Here is a 20,825-nt window from a genome sequence, read left to right on the forward strand (position 1 = left end):
CAAGACATTGTAAAATAGTAATGATAATAAAAAAGAGAGTGTTCTTTCAATTGATCAGTGCAGGACACACTTAAAAAGTCTCTGGATGAACTTAATTTGTGTTTCTGGACTCAAATCAATGAAATAACAGTTCTTGTCCCAGGAAGGCCCTCAGGGTCAGGAACCTGACCTGAGGCTTAGTTCACTACAAAGGTCATCATCCAGTGTGAGGCAGGTCCTAAATGTAACTCTAGATAATTACATTAATTTAAAATGTTCATCACATTGGTTTAAAGAAAAAAAGGTATAATTTGTAAATTTTGATAAATATATAATTATTTGTACATTTTTACAAATGATTCACAAATTATACAGCTGCCCTAGTTCTTAAATTTGGTTAGCTTCTAATTTACTAATTCTTTAAAGTTACTTCAAAATGTATGAGACATATACCAAAAATTTGCTGAAATTGAAATATGTCTTATTGTGTTCTTAAAGGACATTGGCTTCAATGTGGCAGTTTTGCTGACCAACTTGTCGGAGCACATGCCTCACGACACACGGCTGCAGACCTTCCTGGAGCTGGCGGACAGCGTCCTCAATTACTTCCAACCTTACCTGGGTCGTATTGAGATCATGGGTAGTGCTAAGCGCATTGAAAGAGTGTACTTTGAGATTAGTGAGTCCAGCCGGACACAGTGGGAGAAACCTCAGGTAAAGTTTGTACAGTATATTCAACACAAAAAAAACATTTTAGGGAAAAATATTCAGTTTAGTGATAGTTTATATTACAGAAGAAAAAAAAACAAATTCTGGATTGCAATTTTCATTTTCTTCTCAGGTCAAAGAATCCAAACGCCAATTCATCTTTGATGTGGTGAATGAAGGTGGGGAAAAAGAGAAGATGGAGCTCTTTGTGAATTTCTGCGAGGACACTATTTTTGAAATGCAGCTGGCAGCTCAGATGTCTGATGCTGGCGAACGCTCGGCCATTAAGGAGGAAAATGAGCAGGAAAGACCTGATGAGGAAACCCCTGAGATGGGCTTCTTCTCTCTCACTACAGTCCGCATGGCACTGCTTGCTTTTCATTATAACACCATGCTACTCATAAAGGTGAGAGTACTCTCTGTTATGAAGTTCTGTGTGCAGTTAAAACTATTTCAAGGACTGGCACAATATATTTGAAAAAATCGTATTTGATCCTTTTCTGAGGTTCATATAAAATAAAAAGGTAAATGTGATCAGTGCAGGCAAAATGAGACACGAGGAAATTTTCAAGATTGTGTTAACATTTTTATAGTCTCCATTTCAAAGGCTTGAAAATAACGTACATTTTCTTAAAAAAAGAATGCACCTTATGCTTTTATTGGTGTCATAAATAATTATGTTTAAAAGCTTGCATTAAATTTTAAAAGCAAACACACAAAATCCTGATTAATTTGATAAAGTATTCAGGATTTAATCTGTTTTCTTCAGCAGTGGCTTTCTCTTCACCACTCTCCCATAAAGCTTAGACTGGTAAAACATCAGGGTAACAGTGGTTGTGTTATCAGTCACTGCCATCTCCCCTGTTGAAGCTTGTAACTCCTAATGAGTGGTCTCATGTGTCTTGGTGATGTCACTATTCAGAAATGCTTTTGTTCCATGTTATCTTCCATCCCTTGATTTGTACTTTTAAATAAAAAGGGTGAATTTTTATGCAACCACATTATTAGGCCCGAGCAGCTAAGCACTGCGAAGGCCTATTGTAATCGCTCAGTTCAGGACCAAGCTGCAATTTTTTTCAGCCAAATGAATTGGCATTTTTGGGGCCTTAACATATCCCAAACGTCACCAAATTTGGCAGACGCATCAGGACTGGTGAAAATTTAAGTATTTTAAGGGCGTGGCAAAAATCGCAACAGAAACAGCTCAAGAGCACCACCTAGAAATTTTCAAAATACCCTCCGCATTAACCTTAGTTTGTCGGAGAAACATGAAATTTGGTACGCTTGTTTAATTCCCCAAGATGCACAGAAAACCCTCTGGCACCAACGTTGTGCGATAAACAGGAAGGCGGACATTTTGGAATGCCGGCCCAATTTTCACACCTTTTTGGCGGTTTACAGCCTCCGCATTTGAACAAACTCCTTCTAGGGATTTCGCTCAACTGGTTTCAAACTTGGCCATTTCGGTCAAAAGGCATGGAGGACGCAAAGTTATCTAAATGGTTCATTTCAGAGCATGCTGAAGGGGCGGGACCAGACCACAAAGTTTGTCATCTCGCCATGAAAAACGAAACTCTAATAGCTCCTACAAGAAAACTGTCTGAGACAACTGTCTGCAGTTGACCGGATCCACATCCGGTCAACTGCAAGACTGAATGGTCAATCATGACATCACTTAAGCCACACCCCCTGACAACAGGAAGTATACAGTTTTACGTTGAACCATCCCTATCTGACCCCTGTCACCTGATCAGCATGATAGTTTGTTCAGTGACCGAAGACATGTTGGTGTAACTTGCTTTCCAACACTGACAGTTTTGGGTGGAGCATGTGGGCGGCGCGGCGTGGCGAAGTAAGACACAACACTGTCGCCATACGTTTGGCTCTAAATTCCACAGTTTTGAACCAAGTTGCACAAAAATCAGTAGGATCGATCATTATCCACCCTTTGAACAGGAAGTCATGATAAGTGGCCAATAGCCTCCACAGCGCCCCCTAGAATATTTTAAAACCTCAGCCCCAAGCCATTTTTTGACCGATAATTCTGAAACTCAGTGAACATCTGTATCTTCTCAGGACCTATGAAAATGTCTCTTGGAGCCCTGGTCCAAAAACAACAGGAAGTCAGGCATTTTGGGTCAAAGGGTCATTTTGGGGCATTTCTAATGGCGAATTTTAAAGAACTCCTCCTAGGGATTTTCAGTGATTGCCTTCAAACTTGGTTGATATGCCTTTAAGACATTTTGGAGAGTAAAAGTTATCTAAAGCTTGCATTTTCATATATATTAAAGGGGTGTGGCCAGGCCTCAAAGTTTCACTTCAAGCGATGCATTTCAAATCACAAATTTTCACATTGATAGACTGAAATGCACGAATCTTGGCATGACTCATCCCAGTTGGATGCCTGACGATCCACTGTGGTCATATTTTGACATCATCAAAGCCCTGCCCCCTCGGAACAGAAAGTCTCTTTTTTTACTTGGAATGCTCCCTCTTTGACACCATTGACCTAATCAGGATGATCCTGTGTTAGAAGACAGATAATATGGTCTGACTCGATTTAAAGCGCAAATCGTTTTTGATTGAGGATGTGGGCGTGGCAGCATGGCGAATTAAGAAGTGATGCTGTTGCAATACGTTTGGCTCTAATTTGCACAGATTTCAGCAGAGATGCACCAAAATCACTATGATCGATCATTATCCGTCCCTTGAACAGGTATCCATGATAACTGGCCAATAGCCTCCACAGCGCCACCTACATTATTCCTATAGTTATAGCTCAGTGATACAACAGTCGATCTGCACCACATTTATTGTGTGTCATCAGTGAGGACTTTTAGACACATTGATGTTGTGGTTTAACATATGACTCTAGTGTGCCCCCTAGATTATTCCAACACTTATATCTCAATGATACATCATCCTATCCATACCAGATTTTTGGTGCATCATCTGTGAGCATTTCTAGACACATTGGTGTTGTTGTTTAACATTTGACTCAAGTGCGCCTCCTAGATTATTCAAACTGTTATATCTCAGTGATATATCTTTTGATCTGAATCAGATTTTGGGTGCATCATTAGTGAACACTTCTAGACACAATGGTATTGTTTTTTTTAACTTTTGACTCCAGTGCGCCCCCTGGATTATTCCAACAGTTATATCTCACTGAAATTTCATCCAATATGTACCAGTTTTATTGTGCGTGATCAGTGAACACTTATAGACACATTGTTATTGTTCTTTAACATTTGACTCAAGTGCGCCCCCTACATTATTCCAACAGTTAAATCTCAGTGATACATCGTCCGATCGGAACCAGATTTTTTTATGCATAATCAGTGAGCACGTCTAGACACATTGATATTGTGGTTTAACATGACTCAAGTGCGCCCCTACATTATTCCAAGAGTTATATCTCAGTGAAATATCATAATAATAACATTTTTTATTTTTTTATTGTTTTGGTATTGCTCTGTAGAAATTGAAGTTTATTTTGACGTTAAAGAAGTTATTTTAAAAATATTTTGTAAAGAAGGCCAATACTTAATGACCCTGACTGATTTATGACAGCATAAAACATCCAAAGGCATGAATGATTTTTTTAGGCACACTATAGTTTGTTGAAAGTGGCCAAATTATCACCTGGCCTGGCAACAAGCTAGTTTTGTATCCAAAAGTGCTGGTTTGAATTTTTGATTTTTACATGAATGGCCAGACGAAAGCCACTCATTCAAGCCACTTAATAAAATGCACATGGCAGCCCATGTGGAGTTTGCCAGAAGGCACCCGAAGACTCTCAGATTATGAGAAACAAAATTCTCTAATCTGATGAGACAAAAATTGAACTCTATGGAACAATATCCTTTTTTATAGACAAGACTAAGAAATGTTTGGCCATAATGCACAGCATTAGAGAAAATCAACAAAGCATATCTGAGGCAGCACGATGGCGCAACTGGTAGAGCTGCTGCCTCTCAGCGAGTAGGTCCTTGGTTCAAACCCCAGTCCAGGGGCCTCCTGGGTGGAGTTTGCATGTTCTCTCCGTGCATGCGTGGGTTTTCTCCGGGTGCTCCGGTTTCCTCCCACAGACCAAAAACATGCATGTTAGGCTGATTGGTAACTCTAAATTGTCCCTAGGTGTGAGTGAGAGAGTGAATGGTTGTTTGTCTCGTTTGTCTCTATGTGGCCCTGTGATGGACTTGCGACCTGTCCAGGGTGTACCCCGCCCCTCGCACAGTGATTGCTGGACATGGGGCACCAGCGATCCCCATGACCCAAAATGGAATAAGCGGGTAAAGATAATGGATGGATGGATGGAACAAAGCATATCTGTACAAACAGTTTATTCATTCAACCTTTATTTATACAAGTTAGTTTTACTGAGCCTCCAGGACTCATTTACAAGAGAGACCTGTAACAGTAGCACTGTAGTAACTTCCTGGTGCATGCTCAATAATCCAGGTAGAAAAATCTAACAAAGTTAAGTCAGGTCCTCTGAACCTTATAGTAACGGTCAAGTGCAGTGGTGGCTGAGTTATGATTTGACCGCATGCCCTGGGAACCTTACATTCATAAGAAGTGACCATGAACTCCTCTATGTATCAAAGTATTCTAGAGTCAAATTGGATGCAATCTGTCAACAGCTACAGCTTGGTTCAAAGAGATGTGAGAAGAAACACATTTTTGTTGTGATTTTTCATTGGGTCCTCACACCTAAAAGCTTAGAACTAAATAAGAATGCACTTGTTCCTTACTAACACTGTAGATGATGAGCTAAATAATGGCAATTCAACTGAATGTGGGCAGAACGAGATGACCTACAGCATGTATGGTGAGAAACAGTCAATTTATTGACTTATTGAACTGACAGTTCAGCTATAACTTATTTTCTTTCAGGTGCTGTCCACGAAGAGCCTAAAGAAACAAATGAAGAAGATTAAGAACATGACGGTGAAAGACATGGTGACCACTCTGGTCTCCTTTTATTGGTCTGTACTCTTGGGTCTCCTCCATGTAGCCTTCAGTGTGGTTCGAGGATTTTGCAGGATCTTTTACAACACTTTCTTGGGAGGAAGTTTGATCGAGGGGGCCAAGACCATTAAGGTGATCAAAAATAGTTAGTAAATGATCAATTTGGAATTAATAAGAGTTATTCCTTAATGACTAAATTATCTCTAACCCTAGGTGTCAGAGCTGTTGGCCAACATGCCTGACCCCACCCAAGATGAGGTACGGGGTGAAGGGGAAGAACGAAACAGGAGATTGTCTGACCGCAGTTCCACAAAAGAAGACCTTGCTGACCTTGCAGTCAGTACTAGTGAGACTGAGTTACTGTCTGACATTTTTGGTCTAGACTTAAGAAGAGAGGGCGGGCAGTACAAAATCACTCCTCATAACCCCAATGCCAGTCTCACAGAGCTCCTCAGCTCTCCAGTCCCACCTACTGGACCCCAGTCTGAACTCAGAGCCAGGCACCAGGTGAGTTATTAACTCTTATTCATTTAAAACATTGGTTTCCTTGTTGTACACTTCTGTTTTTGTCGTCTAATGCATTGTGAAAGTGCATGTTCAAACTTGTGCGGGCTTTTTAGACTGTTTCTTCTTTATCTTCTATTCATGCAAAAATTAGTCATTGATCAAAAAATAAATAGATTAATTTGAGATTTCCAAATAAGACATCTGGATCCATCCATACATCTATTTTCCTTTACCCAGTTTTCCTTTCTGGGTTGTGAGGGAGCCTTCGCCTCCCTTCAACAGTGATTGTGGGAGAGGCAGGGTTCATTACAGGGCCACTTTAGAAACAAACCACCATTCAGACTTTCACTCATCTTCTCAGTCTGAGGCCATGGTTTTTAATTAGAAAATAATGTAATGCTTCCTACAAGTTGGGGGTGAGTCTCTGCTTTAAGATTTAAAATGTTTACAAAGTCTTGTTTACAAAGAGGGCAGGATAGTTCTACAATTGCGCCGCTCAAGGTGGCTGCATGTTGGAACAGCTCTGTTACTTTCATTCTGAGATTTGCTTTCGGAAACTTTAATTCCTCTTTTTCTCGATGTAAAACACATTTTTTGGACGATTGTTTCCTCTGGTGTCAGATGCTGTGCAGCTGGAAGGATTTTTACTGAAACGTTTTTAGTTTTGGACATTTGTTATGATGCGTAACCATGGCAACAAGGCAGTTTTCTACAACCAACAGCAGCTGATTAACATCTCAAAAGCTCAAATAATATCTCAACTACAGCCCCAAATCTCAAATGAGTTGAAAGGATGGTATGTGGACGCATTCTCATCTACCTGCCAGCTGTGCTCGAGTGCCTGACCACTGAGATCCTGGAACTAGCAGGAAACACGGCTCATGACAGCAGAAGGACAGGATCGTCCCTCGGCACCTACAGCCAGCTGTCCGCAGCAACAAGGAGCTCAGCAGCTGCTGGGAGGAGTGGCCATCGCTCTGGGAGGAGTTCTGCCCGGCATTCGGGTGGTCCTACAGCCCGAGGGAACCGAGAGGCCAGCCGAGTCTGGGTGGACGGATCGGACGGCATCTGCAGCCAGTTTCTTAGGATCCACTGTGGAATGAACCTTTACAAGAGATCCTTCCTGCCTACAGCCATCAGTATCTATAACATCTCTTAATGAAATGAGGGTAACAAGCTACAACAACAAATAATTTCCCTCTGGGATTAATAAAGTATTTTTGAATTGAATTGAATTGAATAAAGCAAGAGATGGGCCAACACACTAGAATGTTGTCTGCAGTAATGGTGCTGCTGCTTTGGTTTGTTGTGGTAAAGAAGGAGCTTAATTTAAAGGACGTCTAGGTTCATCTACAGTCCAACCCACACCAAAGGCCAGGACATATAAATCAAGACGGTAAGAATGAGCATCCTCCAGGTAGTGTTGTAGTCAAGACCACCTAACCTGAGACCAAGTCAAGACCAAAACCAGAGTGTACCGAGACCAAGACAAGACCAAGACTTTTGGGGTCTGAGACCAAGTCGAGACCAAGATCGAGGGAGGGTGAGACCAAGTCGAGACCAAGACCTCAAGTCTTGGAGCTCAATCTTTTCACAGATTATCCGTACCGGCTTATTTTCACTCCTGGTTGCGACATTACATTCTGTTGTCTGTATTGTTCTCTTGGTACAGAACCACGTGCGAGTGAAAGGGGGTGGGCGTGACAGCTGTAACAAAAACATGTATTTATCAATGAGTCACGTTATCACTTGGATTTGAATCAGTACATTTTGCATCCAATAAAAACGAAGATGTTAACAAATAAACTGGACAATATTCTGGCAATTTAGTAATATTTCCACAGTTGTGGTCTTGACTGGTCTTGAAATAAGATCCCGAGTCCTCAATGTCCGAGACTGAGACAAGACTGAGACCAAATGCGGTCAAGTCCGAGACAATACCAAGACCATCAAAAAGTGGTCTTGAGACATGTATCAAGACCAGTCTTGAGTACTACAATACTGCCTCCAGGGTTGTTAGCCTCAGCCCTAAACAAATTCAAAATCTGTAGGGAGTTCAGAGTACAGCTGCTCTTACATATCAAATGGAGTCACTGTCTACTGAACGCCACCCTCTTAACATTTTTTAGACACATCACACTAACAGGGAAACCCCAGGATAATGCCAGAAGTCACTAGAAGGATGATGAATGGATGGATGGATGAATAGATGAGTGTTTAGAAATGTGGATAGATGGACGAATGGACAGACAGATTGCTATAATCAGTGGTTGCATTTTTTAATTTATTTATTGGAATCATATTTGTCTAAATAAATCTTAAATGTTTTTTTAAAGTTATTTGTGACACAAAGCTAATAATAAACACAGTCATCCTCAAATGTGTTGCCTGTCCTAACTGAATTTATTGTCTCAGCCAAAAAGTTCTTCTTGTGAAGAGAAGGAAGAAGTTCCAGAAGCTGAATCTGAAACTGAGAAATCATCCAAGTATGTCCACATTTTTTACATATTGTACATCTTTAGAGTTTTTAACAAGAAGCAAAACTTAAATGGGACTTTGAAAATAAAAATGATCAGAGTAAAAAGTGAATTTATGCTTATGCTGAACAAAAACATAAATGCAACAGTCTTGTTTGTGCTCCCATTTTTTATAAGCTGAACTCAAATATCTAAGATTTTTCCATGTACAAAATAGGCCTCTTCTCTCAAATATTATTCAGAAATTTGTGTAAATCTGTGTTAGTGGGCACTTCTCTTTTGCTAAATTAATCTGTCCACCTCACAGTTTTAATGACTATCTGAATGAATGACTATGACTCTGAATGACTATCGGCCAGTGACCCTCATCCTGATAGTCGCTGAATGCTTCAAATAAACTGCTCATGACCCACATCAAAACAACCATCAACATCAACGAGGACCCTCATCTGTATGCATACCGTGAGACCCGATCAACAGAGGATGCCATCTCCTCTGTGGTCCACACTGTTCTCAACCACCTGGAGCAGAAAGACTCTTACGTCCGTATGTTCTTTATGGACTTCACATCTGCCTTCAACACCATGATCCCCCAAACCCTGAGGGACAAACTATTCACACTAGGACTTCGCCCCTCCATTTGCAACTGGGTACTAGACTTCTTACCAAACAGACCACAGTCAGTGAGGATCCACAACTTCTCCTCCTCCACCATAACCCTCAGCACTGGATCTCCTCAGGGATGTGTGTTGAGCCCCCTCCTGTTCACTCTGTTCATGTATGATTGTGCAGCTACCCATCCAGGCTGTCACATTGTAAAGTTTGCAGATGACAGCGGTGGTGGGATGCATCACAAACAATGATGAGTCCAGCTACAGGCAGGAGGTGGAACACCTGGAGAGCTGGTGCAAAGATAATAACCTTCATATCAATTTGAAGAAGACAAAGGAGATGATTGTGGACTTCAGAAGGAACAAAAACACCTACACCCCCCTGAACAAAAGAGGATCTGCAGTGGAAGTGGTCTCCAGCTACAAGTACTTGGGTATACACATGAATGACAACCTCAGCTGGAGCAACAACACCACCAGCCTGATAAAGAAAGCTCATCAGAGACTCTACTTCCTCAGGTGGCTGAGACGAGCTGGTCTGGGAAGCTCAGTCCTCACCTCCTTCTACAGGTGTGCAGTGGAGAGCATCCTGTGCTCCAGCATCAATGTGTGGCTGCACGTGTGAGGCTGCACAGCTGCAGAAAGAAAAGCTTTGCAGAGAGTGGTGGAAACTGTTGGAGTCAGCCTCCCCACCATCACAGACATCTACACCTCCAGATGCAGGAAGAGAGCCACCTGCATCATGAAGGACCCCACTCACCCAGCACACACTTTTTGCCCCGCTCCCATCAGGAAGGAGGTTGAGGAGCATTAAGTGTAGAACCCCTAGACTGAGGAACAGCTTTTACCCTGAGGCTGTTAGACTCATGAATCTCTAACCAGAATAATCACTGTGAAAAAAAATCACATCATGTTGCTTCTGATCTGTTTCATGTTGATATGTTCATGCGTGCTCATCTGCTTACAGAGACTCATGTTCATGTTCGTGCTGATGTTCGACGTAATGTTTATATGCGATTAGTGCTTAGTGGATATTTAGTTAATGTTTTTCTTAGTTCATATCTTATATCTTATTACTGTTTTTCTTATACTTTTTATTGTTGGATGTAACTGGGACCCTGTGTACATAATTTCGCTCCACCACATGTACCACATGTGGTGCGAATGACAATAAAGAATCTCTGACTCTCCGATTCTGACTCTCACAGGTGTGGCATATCAAGATGCTGATTAGACAGCATGATTATTGCACAAATGCACTGCTCTTATATACAGCCTTTCCATCTAGTCGAGATACTCAAGTGTTTTACAACACAATCTGTGCCCTCATTTACCTCCACACACACACATTCATACAGCACTCTACTACTTCTCTACATAGCTAATCTGAATCTGTAGGGCAGGTCTATCCAACTGCGAGTGACTTCAGTCCGGCCTGCCAATGAGTTAATCAAAAAATATACAGTGGGCACTTAGTATCAGTATCAGTATATACAAGATACCGTCAAGTCTAAGTAAACGGATCAACATCTGCAACCAGTTTCAGATCTACTGTAATACAGATGCTACAAGAGATACTTCTTGCCCATAGCCATCAGCATCTATAACAAATCTTTAATGAAATAAGAATGATGAGCTACAACCACATATACTGATATATATCAGTATATACATACATATATGTATATATATATATATATATATATATATATATATACAGTATATACGGAAAAAAACATGAAAGAGACCTTTAGAAATGAAAAGAGGCAATCCTTTTATATAGAATGAACTATACAGGGTCATACAATTCAGTCTACCTGCCAATGACTTAATTTAGTATAAAAATAGATTTAAAACAAGAAAAAAAACAGCTGAATAACAACAAAATTTGGAATAAGAAATATTTTCATCATAAATGCCATATTTTTTTTATAGAAAATCTATGATCCTGGGCAGTCAGTTGGAGCAGCCAATCATCACTGAATATTCCTGACAAACACAGACCCTCTGACTGGTACCATGTTTGTAGCTTGTAGTTCTTGCTAACGAGAGTAGTTAGAAAATATGGCAGTATAATTTCATCCACAAAGCTGAAAAAAGAAAAGTTGACATTGAAAGTCGTAAATTCAGCATTTTCTAACCAATCACTGGCTTCGACCAGACTTTTACACCTGGTTTGAACGTTCGTCTGCAAAAAAATTATGTCAAAGAAAACTCTGAGCGTAACTGGTCTGTTTTTAGCAGATCCTGCTCAAGTCAACAGAGGACAATCACAACTTCTCTGTGTGGTGTGGATCCTCGGCAAAAAGAAGCAGTCTTTCACCAATTCCGAGATGGTAAAAGAGTGTTTCTTAGTTGCATTAGATGAAGTGGTCACTGACAATCATGGAAAAGAGTAAGTGCTAGCAAGTGTAAAGTCCATACTTATGTTGAACATATCAGCTGGAAGAAGGATGGACATTCTGGCCTCAGAAGTTTATGAAACTCTTTTGACCTGGCTAAGGAAAACTAACGTGACTCTGGTGACTCTGGCTGTTGATGAATCCACCAACATGTCCGAAACAGATCAACTTCATTTATGTTTTCATTTTTTTAATGGTGATTGCTTCAGAGAGGACCTATTGAGCCTAATACGCTTGGAAGGACATACCACCGCTGCAATATTTTTTTCCAAAAGTAGTTAATTTTTTTAAGACAGTGGACTGGATTTGGACCATGTGATCATGCTCATGACCTACGGTGCGCCGTCAATAGGGGCAAAGTGAATGGGCTGTCAGCGTGGCTGTCAGCTGTGACACCATGGATGAAATCACTCAATTGCCTCATTCATCAGTGTTCTGTGCGCCTGAGAGCAGTGAGTTGAAAAACACCATGAACACAGTGATGTGCATTATCAACTTTATCAGATCAATATCCAGCCTCCAGCACAGGCTGTTTTGCAGGCAGACAGCCGATATGTCTGCTGAGCATCAGGACTTGCTTTTAGATAATGATGTATGCTGGCTAAGTAAGGCACCATGGATGCAGTCCTGTCTACCTAGTGGCGGTGCTTGAGTACCTGACCTCCAAGATCCTGGAGCTGGAGGGAGGCAAAGCTTGTGAGAGGGGGAGGACCGGGATAATTCCCTGACACCTGCAGCTGGCTGTCTGCAATGACAAGGATCTCAACAAGCTGCTAGGAGGAGTTACCATCTCTCAGGGAGGAGTTCTGCCCAACATCCATGTGGTCTTGCTGCCCAAGAAGACCAAGAAACCCGTCAAGTCTAAGTAGACGGATCAACATCTGCAACCAGTTTCAGATCTGCTGTAATACAGATGCTACAAGAGATACTTCCTGCCCATAGCCATCAGCATCTATAACAAATCTTTAATGAAATAAGAATGATGAGCTACAACCACATTTAATTTACCTTTGGGATTAATAAAGTATTTTTAAATTGAATTAATTTCAATATCTAGCACCATTTTATTGTGGTAGAGGAGTTTGTGTGCCTGTTTGTGTGCCTGATCCTATGAACTATGCTGTCGGGGGCAATTGTAATTGCCACTGGTAGGGTCTCCAAAGGCATATTGGTCCTAGATGATAGGCAAGACAAAGAGCGGTTCAGAAGACTCTTATGGACAATAAAAAATAAGGAGTTCAAAGTCCCTTGCCCAGATGTAGATTACTGGTGCCTCACCTTGGAGCCTGGCCTCAGGAAGGGGCTTGTTGGTGAGTGCCTGGTTACTGGCTCTCTACCACTGGGGCCCAGTCGGGCTCAGCCCATACGAGTAACATGGGTTTACCTTCCTGTTTGCCCACCACCTGCAGGAGAGGCCATATGAGTAAGGTGCATGACTCCATGGGCAGTGGTCAAAGGCCTTAGCACTCTGACCCTGGCTTACTAAAGCTGGCTCTTGGGACATGGAATGTGACCTCTCTGGTGGGGAAGGAGCCTGAGCTTGTGTGTGAAGTTGAAAGGTACCGACTAGATATAGTTGGGCTTACCTCAATGCACAGCATGGGCTCTGGAACCAATCTCCTTGAGAAGGGCTGGACTTTATTCCACTCTGGGGTTGCCCATGGTAAGAGGTGCCGAGTTGGTGTCTACTTGTAGCCCCCCGACTAGGTGCCTGTATGTTGGAGTTTTCCCTGGTAGATAACAGGGTGGCTTCCCTGCTCCTTCGGGTGGGGGGGATGGGCTCTGACTGTTGTTTGTGTCTATGTGTCAAACGATAGTTCAGAGTATCCAGCCTTCTTGGAGTCCTTGGTGGGGATGCGGGAAGGTGTGCCAGCTGGGGACGCCTTTATTTTGCTGGAGGACTTCAATTCCCACGTGGGTAATGACAGTGTGACCTGGAAGGGTATGACTGGGAGGAACGGTCTCTCTGATCTGAACTCGAGCGGTGTTCTGTTGTTGAACTTCTGTGCTAGTCATAGTTTATCCATCACAAACACCATGTTCAAACATAAGCATGTCCATTAGTGCACTTGGCACCAGGACACCCTAAGTCATAGATTGATGATTGACTTTGTAATTGTGTCATCTAATTTGCGGCCGTTTGTTTTGGACACTTGGGTGAAGAGAGGAGTTGAGCTGTCAACTGATCACCATCTGCTAGTGAGTTGGATCAGATGGCGGGGGAAAATGCCGGACAGACCCAGTAGACCCAAATGTGTAGTGAGGGTTTGCTCGAAATGCCTGGCTGAAGAGTCTGTCAGAAAGATCTTCAACTCAAACCCTGGGAGATCTTTAATCACATTCCAGCTTAGGTGGGAGACATTGAATTCTGACTGGGCCATGTTCCATGCCTCAACTTTTCAGGTGGCTGCCTTGAACTGTGGCTACAAGGTTATTGGTGCTTCTCACAGTGGCCATCCCCGAACTCAGTGGTGGACCCCCCGGGTTAGGGCTGTCAAAGTGAAGAACGAGTCCTATTGGTCCTTGTTGGTTGGTGGGACTCCAGAAGCAGATGAGTAGTGCCAGAGGGCCAATAGGGTCCGCAGCCTTTGTTGTTGCTAAGGCAAAAGCTCTGATGTGGGAGGAATTTGGTGAGGCCCTGGATAGAGACTCTCTGTCGGCTCTGAGAAGATTCTGGCAAATCATCAGGTGGCTGAGGAGGGGAAAGCAACTCTTTACTAATACTGTGTTCAGTGAAGGTGTGGTGATCAGAATCAGAATAAACTTTATTGGAATTGCACTGAGGTACAACGCGAATATGTATGTACGATCGTCCGAAAGATGGGCGGAGTGCACAAAGCTGCAACTATAGGAGAGCGTGGCCATTTTATCCTTATCAGATAATAATCTTAGATAGGAAGTGATGTTGACCTCAACCATTGATGTCATCAGTAGGTGGAAGGAATACTTTTCAGACCTTCTCAATCCCACCAGCTTCCATCAAGGAAGCTGAGTCAGGGGACTTTGGGGTTGGTCTGTCCATAACCGTGGCTGAAGTCTCCGAGGTGGTTAAAAAGCACTGTGGCAGTAGGGTTCCAGGGGTGGATGAGATTTGCCCTGATTTCCTTAAGGCTCTAGATGTTGTGGAGCTGTCCTGGTTTACATGCTTTTGTAACAACACGTGGACATCTGGGGCAGTGCCACTGGATTGACAGACTGGGGTGGTGATTCCCCTCTTCAAAAAGGTGGACCAGAGGGTATGTTCCAATTACAGGACCGTCACTCTCCTTAGCCTACCTGATAAGGCCTATTAGGGGGTACTGGGGATGTGAGTCTGATCATTGGTCGAACCTCAAATCCTGGAGGAACAATGTGGGTTCCATCATGGCCGTGGAACACTGGAACAGCTCTTTACCTCACTAGGGTCCTTGAAGGATCATGTGAGTTTTCCCATCCAGTCTACATGTGTTTTGTGGACTTGGAGAAAGCTTTTGACTGTGTTCCTCAAGGTACATTGTAGGGGGGGTGCTCCGTGAGTATGGGATTGGGGGCCTGTTTCTACAGACTTTTTGGTCCCTATACAAGCAGTGTGAGAGTTTGGTTCGCATTGCCAGTAGTAAGTCGGACCCCTTCAGAGTGGGAGTTGGACTCCGCCAGGGCTGCCCATTGTCACTGATTCTGTTCATAACTTTTATGGTCAGAATATCTCGGTGCAACCAGGGGAAGGAGGGATTACGGTTCAGTGGCCTCAGGATTCCATCTCTGCTCTTTGCAGATAATGTGGTCCTGTTGGCATCATCATGCCATGATCTTCAGCTCTCACTGGAGCGGTTCACAGTGGAGTGTGGGGCAGCTGGGATGAGAATCAGCACCTCCAAATCTGAGTCCATGGTCCTCTGTCGGAAAAGGGTGAATTGGTCTCTCAGGTCGAGGGTGAGGTTCTGCCTCTAGTGGAGGAGTTCAAGTATCTTGGGATTTTGTTCAGGAGTCAGGGAAGAATGGAGCATAAGATTGACAGATGGATTGGTGCAACGTCTGCTGTATTACATACTCTATACTGAGCCGTTGTGGTGAAGAGGGAGCTTAGTTGTAAGGCGAAGCTCTCTGTTTACCAGTCAGTCTATGTTCTTACCCTCACCTATGGCCACGAACTCTGGGTAGTGACCGCTGCTCCTCCACATCAAGAGGAGCCAGTTGAGGTGGTTCAGGCATCTGGTAAGGATGCACCCTGGGCGTCTCCCTAGGGAGGTGCTTCGGGCATGTCCGACTGGGAGGAAGCCCCAGGGAAGCCCCAGGACATGCTGGAGGTACTACGTCTCTCGGTTGGCCTGGGAATGTCTTGAGATTCTCCCAGAAGGTCTGGAAGAGATGACTGTGGAAAAATATGTCTGGTCCTCCCTGCTCAAGCTGCTGCCCCTGCGACTCGACTTCGGACCAAGTGGAAGATAATAGATGGATAGATGGATGGATGGATGGATGGATGGATGGATGGATGGATATCCAGCAACTTTGCACAACCATTGAATAGGAGTGGACCACCATTTCACAGGCCACAATCAGCAAATTGATCAACTCTATTTAAAGATGATGTGTTGCACCACATGAGACAAATGATGGTCACACCAGAAACTGACTGGTTTTCTGACCCCCCTAGCCCTCTCCCAATTCAGTAAAAGTAAACTTCACATTTTAGAGTGGTCTTTTATGGTGGCCAGCTTAAAGCACACTTATGCAATAATCATGCTGTCCAATCAGAATCTTGATATGATGGATTATCTTGGCAAAGAAGTGACCACTAACAGACAAATACAAATTTGTGAACAATATTTGAGAAAAGGGCTTATTGTGTGCATAGATAATGTCTTACATCTTTGAGTTCAGCTCATAAAAAATGAGAGCAAAAACAAGAGTGTAGCATTTATATTTTTTGTTCAGTTTACATGTTGGCAGCACTGAATTGTCTTTAAGTGAGAACTGTTTTGTCATTTTAGAGAGAAACGTGTTGAGAATCAACTGAAAACTGAAAAGCTAAAACCCAAAGTAAAAAGAGATCCCAGCTCCAAGTCTGATGAACCTGATCTGCTGGAGTCAGCTTTTCTGAAAAAGATCCTCGCCTACCAGAGGAAACTGCTGGTAAAAATTTTTCTTTTATGTTCAAGTCTTTGTGTGGAATTTCTGTAATCACAAACACCACTGAGCTCACATGTTGAAAAATAATAAAAATGTGGAGAGCTGTTTTGACTTTTAGGTGTCAGGTGAAGTAAAGAAATTGTGAGGAAACCAATAAGAAATTTAGTTTTATCATCACATGAGTTCCTCTTCCTGTCATCCCTACAGAATTACTTTGCCAGAAACTTCTACAATATGAGGATGCTGGCACTTTTTGTTGCATTTGCCATCAACTTTATCCTTCTGTTCTATAAGGTAACTTTTAAACTGGATATCTTACTATTGCTTCAATTCAGTTTACCTTTATTATCATTGCACTGAAGAACAACACAATGAAACGTAATTGGCAACATTCCATTTCAATAGCAGAACCATTATTGTTACAAAAAATACACTTTAAAGCTCTCCTAAAAGTGCTACACATCCTAAAAGTCACATACATATGTAACCTTATTAAACTCATGCCAACAGTTAATTATATCATTTCAAATATGCTTAAGAGAATAAATATACTGTATTAAAAAAATATCTAAAATCTGTGCCACCACTCCCTGGTGGCGCAGAGGTTAAAGAAGGTGGGCATGTGATTGGAAGATCGCCAATTCAACTCCTGGTACCAACAACATCAAAAATGTGGGTAGGAAAGGTGAAGCATCCACACCTGTCTCCACCCTTATTTGCCCCTTGCAGCCAACGACCCAAACAGGTGAGATCCCAAAATATCCAACATGTCAGGGTAGGGTCCATGTCTGAATAATGCAGAATACAGGTAGAAGCAGGGATTTAATGAGGACGGCAATGAAAGGACAAACACCCCCTCAGCGCTGATCTTCCGCCCCATTAGCCTTGCGCATCCACCGACCGTTAATAACTATATAAGCAGTCAAAACTTATTTAAAAATGTTGGAGGGAGGGGGGTTCCGGTTCTGACTTGTAATTACTGTTGGACCTTTACAAGAGATCCTTCCTGCCTACAGCCATCAGCATCTATAACATCTCTTAATGAAATGAAGATAACGAGTTACAACAACAAATAATTTCCCTTTGGTATTAATAAAGTATTTTTGAATTTAATTTAATTTAATTAATTCGTCGGGTTGGGTGGGGTGGGGTTCTGAAATGATGGCTACCAGCTGGGGCTGGGTCGGGTTGGATTTTTTGGACCCAAATGCAACTCTAATACAGGGTAGCCAGTCTGAGGCTCTGTTTACACGTCGTGAAACATTCGTCTGTTCATTTACCGACAACATCCTCATTCTCTCTGAAACTGAAGGTTTCTGAATCCAGGTTTCAGAGTGGAGATTTTTGGGGGAACAACCCACAGAGGTGTGAAATGCTCCACAAGTGAAGTGGCACATGGGCACTACAGGCGGCTGCAGTCAAAAGTTTTTCTGCACTAACAAGAGTTATAATAAATGGCAGAGAGCAGAGTGTTTTTGTGCCGCTCACACTTTTTCAGCTTGTAGGAGCAAAACTAATAAAATTCAGGATCCAGCGACATTAGTGTATTCATCAGTTTGGACTAACTGTCATGCAGACACTGCATGTGCAATGAATACAGCTGAGGGTTGCCAGATAAATTTAAAATGTCTTATTTACCCCCACCTTTTATGTGCACATGTTCAACAAGCACAACACACACCTCATCTTAGAATATCTTTACTCAGCACATATGACAGTGTAGGTAAAAATACTATAATTTTACAGCCACAATACTATAGTTCATCATTTCTTATCTGGCAACCTGACTGACATGGAAACTACAGCATTTTAGAGTAAACCTGCTCATTTTTTGTTTATTTCCCTCAATAAACATTGAAAAAACACTAATATTTCCAGAGATTGTTCTCGTGTAAATGGGGGCTTATAGCAGGTAGATCACTTTGACTTGGTCATTTTAAAAGGAGCGATAGGCTGAAAAAGTGTGGGTACCCCTGGTCTAGGAGCTATAAATTTTTGCAGGTAGGCCAACACAATAGGGAAAAAATGGTTCCTCAGTCTAATGGAGTGGTCTTGGATGGTTTTCAGCCTGCCTTGATAACAAACGAAGGCATATATTTAAAACAGTACATTTTCCCATGCCATGGAAAAAGAGGGGTCAAATTTTAGGATCTTGTTTTGTGTGATAAAGCAAATAAAGCTCAACAAAGGTTTATTGTTTTTTATTTATATACGTATTTATAAAAACTAACTACTTTTTGAATTCAATGCTTTCATACAGAGAGCAAGTTCTCTTACAGAGGGCTATAATGCAAATATTTGTGTTTATATGTATATTGTATTTAATTTGAGCATGACGAGCCTGAATAAAAAACAAAACAAAACATTTTTAAGTAGTTGTTTTTTGTGATAAGTTGGAAAAAATGCTTTCCTGCCTAAAGCACAGCTTCTTTTTTTTCTTTTTGTAGTCGCAGGGCTTAATTTGAGCCAGAACCTGGGAACAAGATCTGGGAACTCTCTTATTTTGACAGGGTGCGTTCCGGTAACTGTTTGCATGGATCCGGCAACTCTCAGGCTTACTAGTAATAAAGTTATGAACAAATATGACTGCCTTGAACAAATAAAACTTATACTGTATAAGTAAACTGAAAAATAATTACATAAACACTCATTTTAAACACAACAGACGCCACAACACAACTTCTTAATATCACATATGATCGCCTGCCCCTTCAAGTGAAGCATTTCTGCCTCTACCCTTAAAAACACCTCCACCTCTAAAAGAGTAGTGGGGGTGAGTGCCTGGAGGTTTCACATGTGGAGTCGGACAGTGAATTCAGCAAAGAGTCGGCTCAGAACCGTCAAGTGGGGTGAGGGGTGTTTACAAATGTAGGTAAATGTAGATGTTTAACAATATGTTAAAATACACCAAGATGCAGGAAATCACATCTATTTTACTCAAAATTTTATGGGGGAGACAACCACCCCGCACCCCAGCCGACCCACCCGCTTTTTGTGTTTCGATATTGATGGGTTTACAAATTAAGCCTTGTGTAGTCATCTTTGTCAAGCCACTATCAGCCACTGTTGCTTTGGTCAAAAGTTCCTTATAGACTCAAAAACTTGCATCCACCCAAGTTTCATCAAAAATGTTCAATACCTGGTTTTCACTCCCACCTTTTGTACATCATTTGCATCTGCTGTCTGTCAGATGAACTAACAATTAAAAAAAGGGAAGACGTGAACTATATACAGTATACTATTGAAACTGAGATACAATTAGGACAATTCCAGAGATAGAGCATCATAAAACAGGAATTAACATGAAGCTAACAAAATATAACAAAAAACGACAATGATAATATTTTTTAAGAAACAAGATGTAATGAACTGTAATAAAACCACAGAGTAAAAAAAACAAAGTATTAGAATAGAATATATATACGTATATTTAGAATAGCATTTATTCAATGTGTTTAGTGCTGTTGATTTTGTAGATTTAAATTGTTTGTAAATTCTCATCATACTTCATGAAACCCCTTATACACAGATTTTATTTTTACACAAATATATTCCAATGAATAATTCTAAAATGCTTGCTTTTATTAAAGGCTACACATGAATTTATCTTACCGTAATTTGGGAAATAGCATGTCCTGTCCTTGATTTTTGTTTGTTCTGATGATATTAGCTTAAATTTGTCCCTGTCAGGTCTCTACATGCTCATCCCTGGTTGAGGAAAGTGAGGCCGTATACATGAGCAGACAACCAGACAGCAGTGTTCACTGGGATTCGCTGGACGGAGAAACAGCAGTTGAAACAAAGAAGGGGGTGATAGGTGAGACTGGGAAACCCACAAAGCCTGTCACAGTCCTATTTGTACTTGAGGAGAGCAGTGGATACATGGAGCCCATGTTACGGATCCTGGCCATTCTGCACACCGTCATCTCTTTCTTCTGCATCATTGGATACTACTGTCTCAAGGCACGATACCGACTGGTGTTAGAGAGCACAGTTTAAATGTAAATGTGGGCTTGTGCGTATATGTGTATGTACATATGAGTATATATACTGTATAT

The 20,825-nt window shown here is 41.8% G+C and overlaps 1 protein-coding gene across 1 annotated transcript in view; it reads left to right on the plus strand.

Annotated features, from left to right (window-relative positions):
• ryr2a (ryanodine receptor 2a (cardiac)) overlaps positions 1–20,825 on the plus strand; it is a 554,599-nt gene that overhangs the window by 466,651 nt on the left and 67,123 nt on the right. Inside the window, 8 exon segments of the mRNA XM_037691577.1 lie at positions 478–693; positions 821–1,093; positions 5,587–5,793; positions 5,875–6,168; positions 8,584–8,654; positions 16,629–16,770; positions 16,975–17,061; positions 20,458–20,730. Of these exon segments, the coding sequence (XP_037547505.1) occupies positions 478–693; positions 821–1,093; positions 5,587–5,793; positions 5,875–6,168; positions 8,584–8,654; positions 16,629–16,770; positions 16,975–17,061; positions 20,458–20,730 (1,563 nt within the window).

Source organism: Nematolebias whitei, chromosome 17 (genome assembly GCF_014905685.2).
Source record: "Nematolebias whitei isolate Nwh7 chromosome 17, NemWhi1, whole genome shotgun sequence".
Lineage (NCBI taxonomy): Eukaryota > Metazoa > Chordata > Actinopteri > Cyprinodontiformes > Rivulidae > Nematolebias > Nematolebias whitei.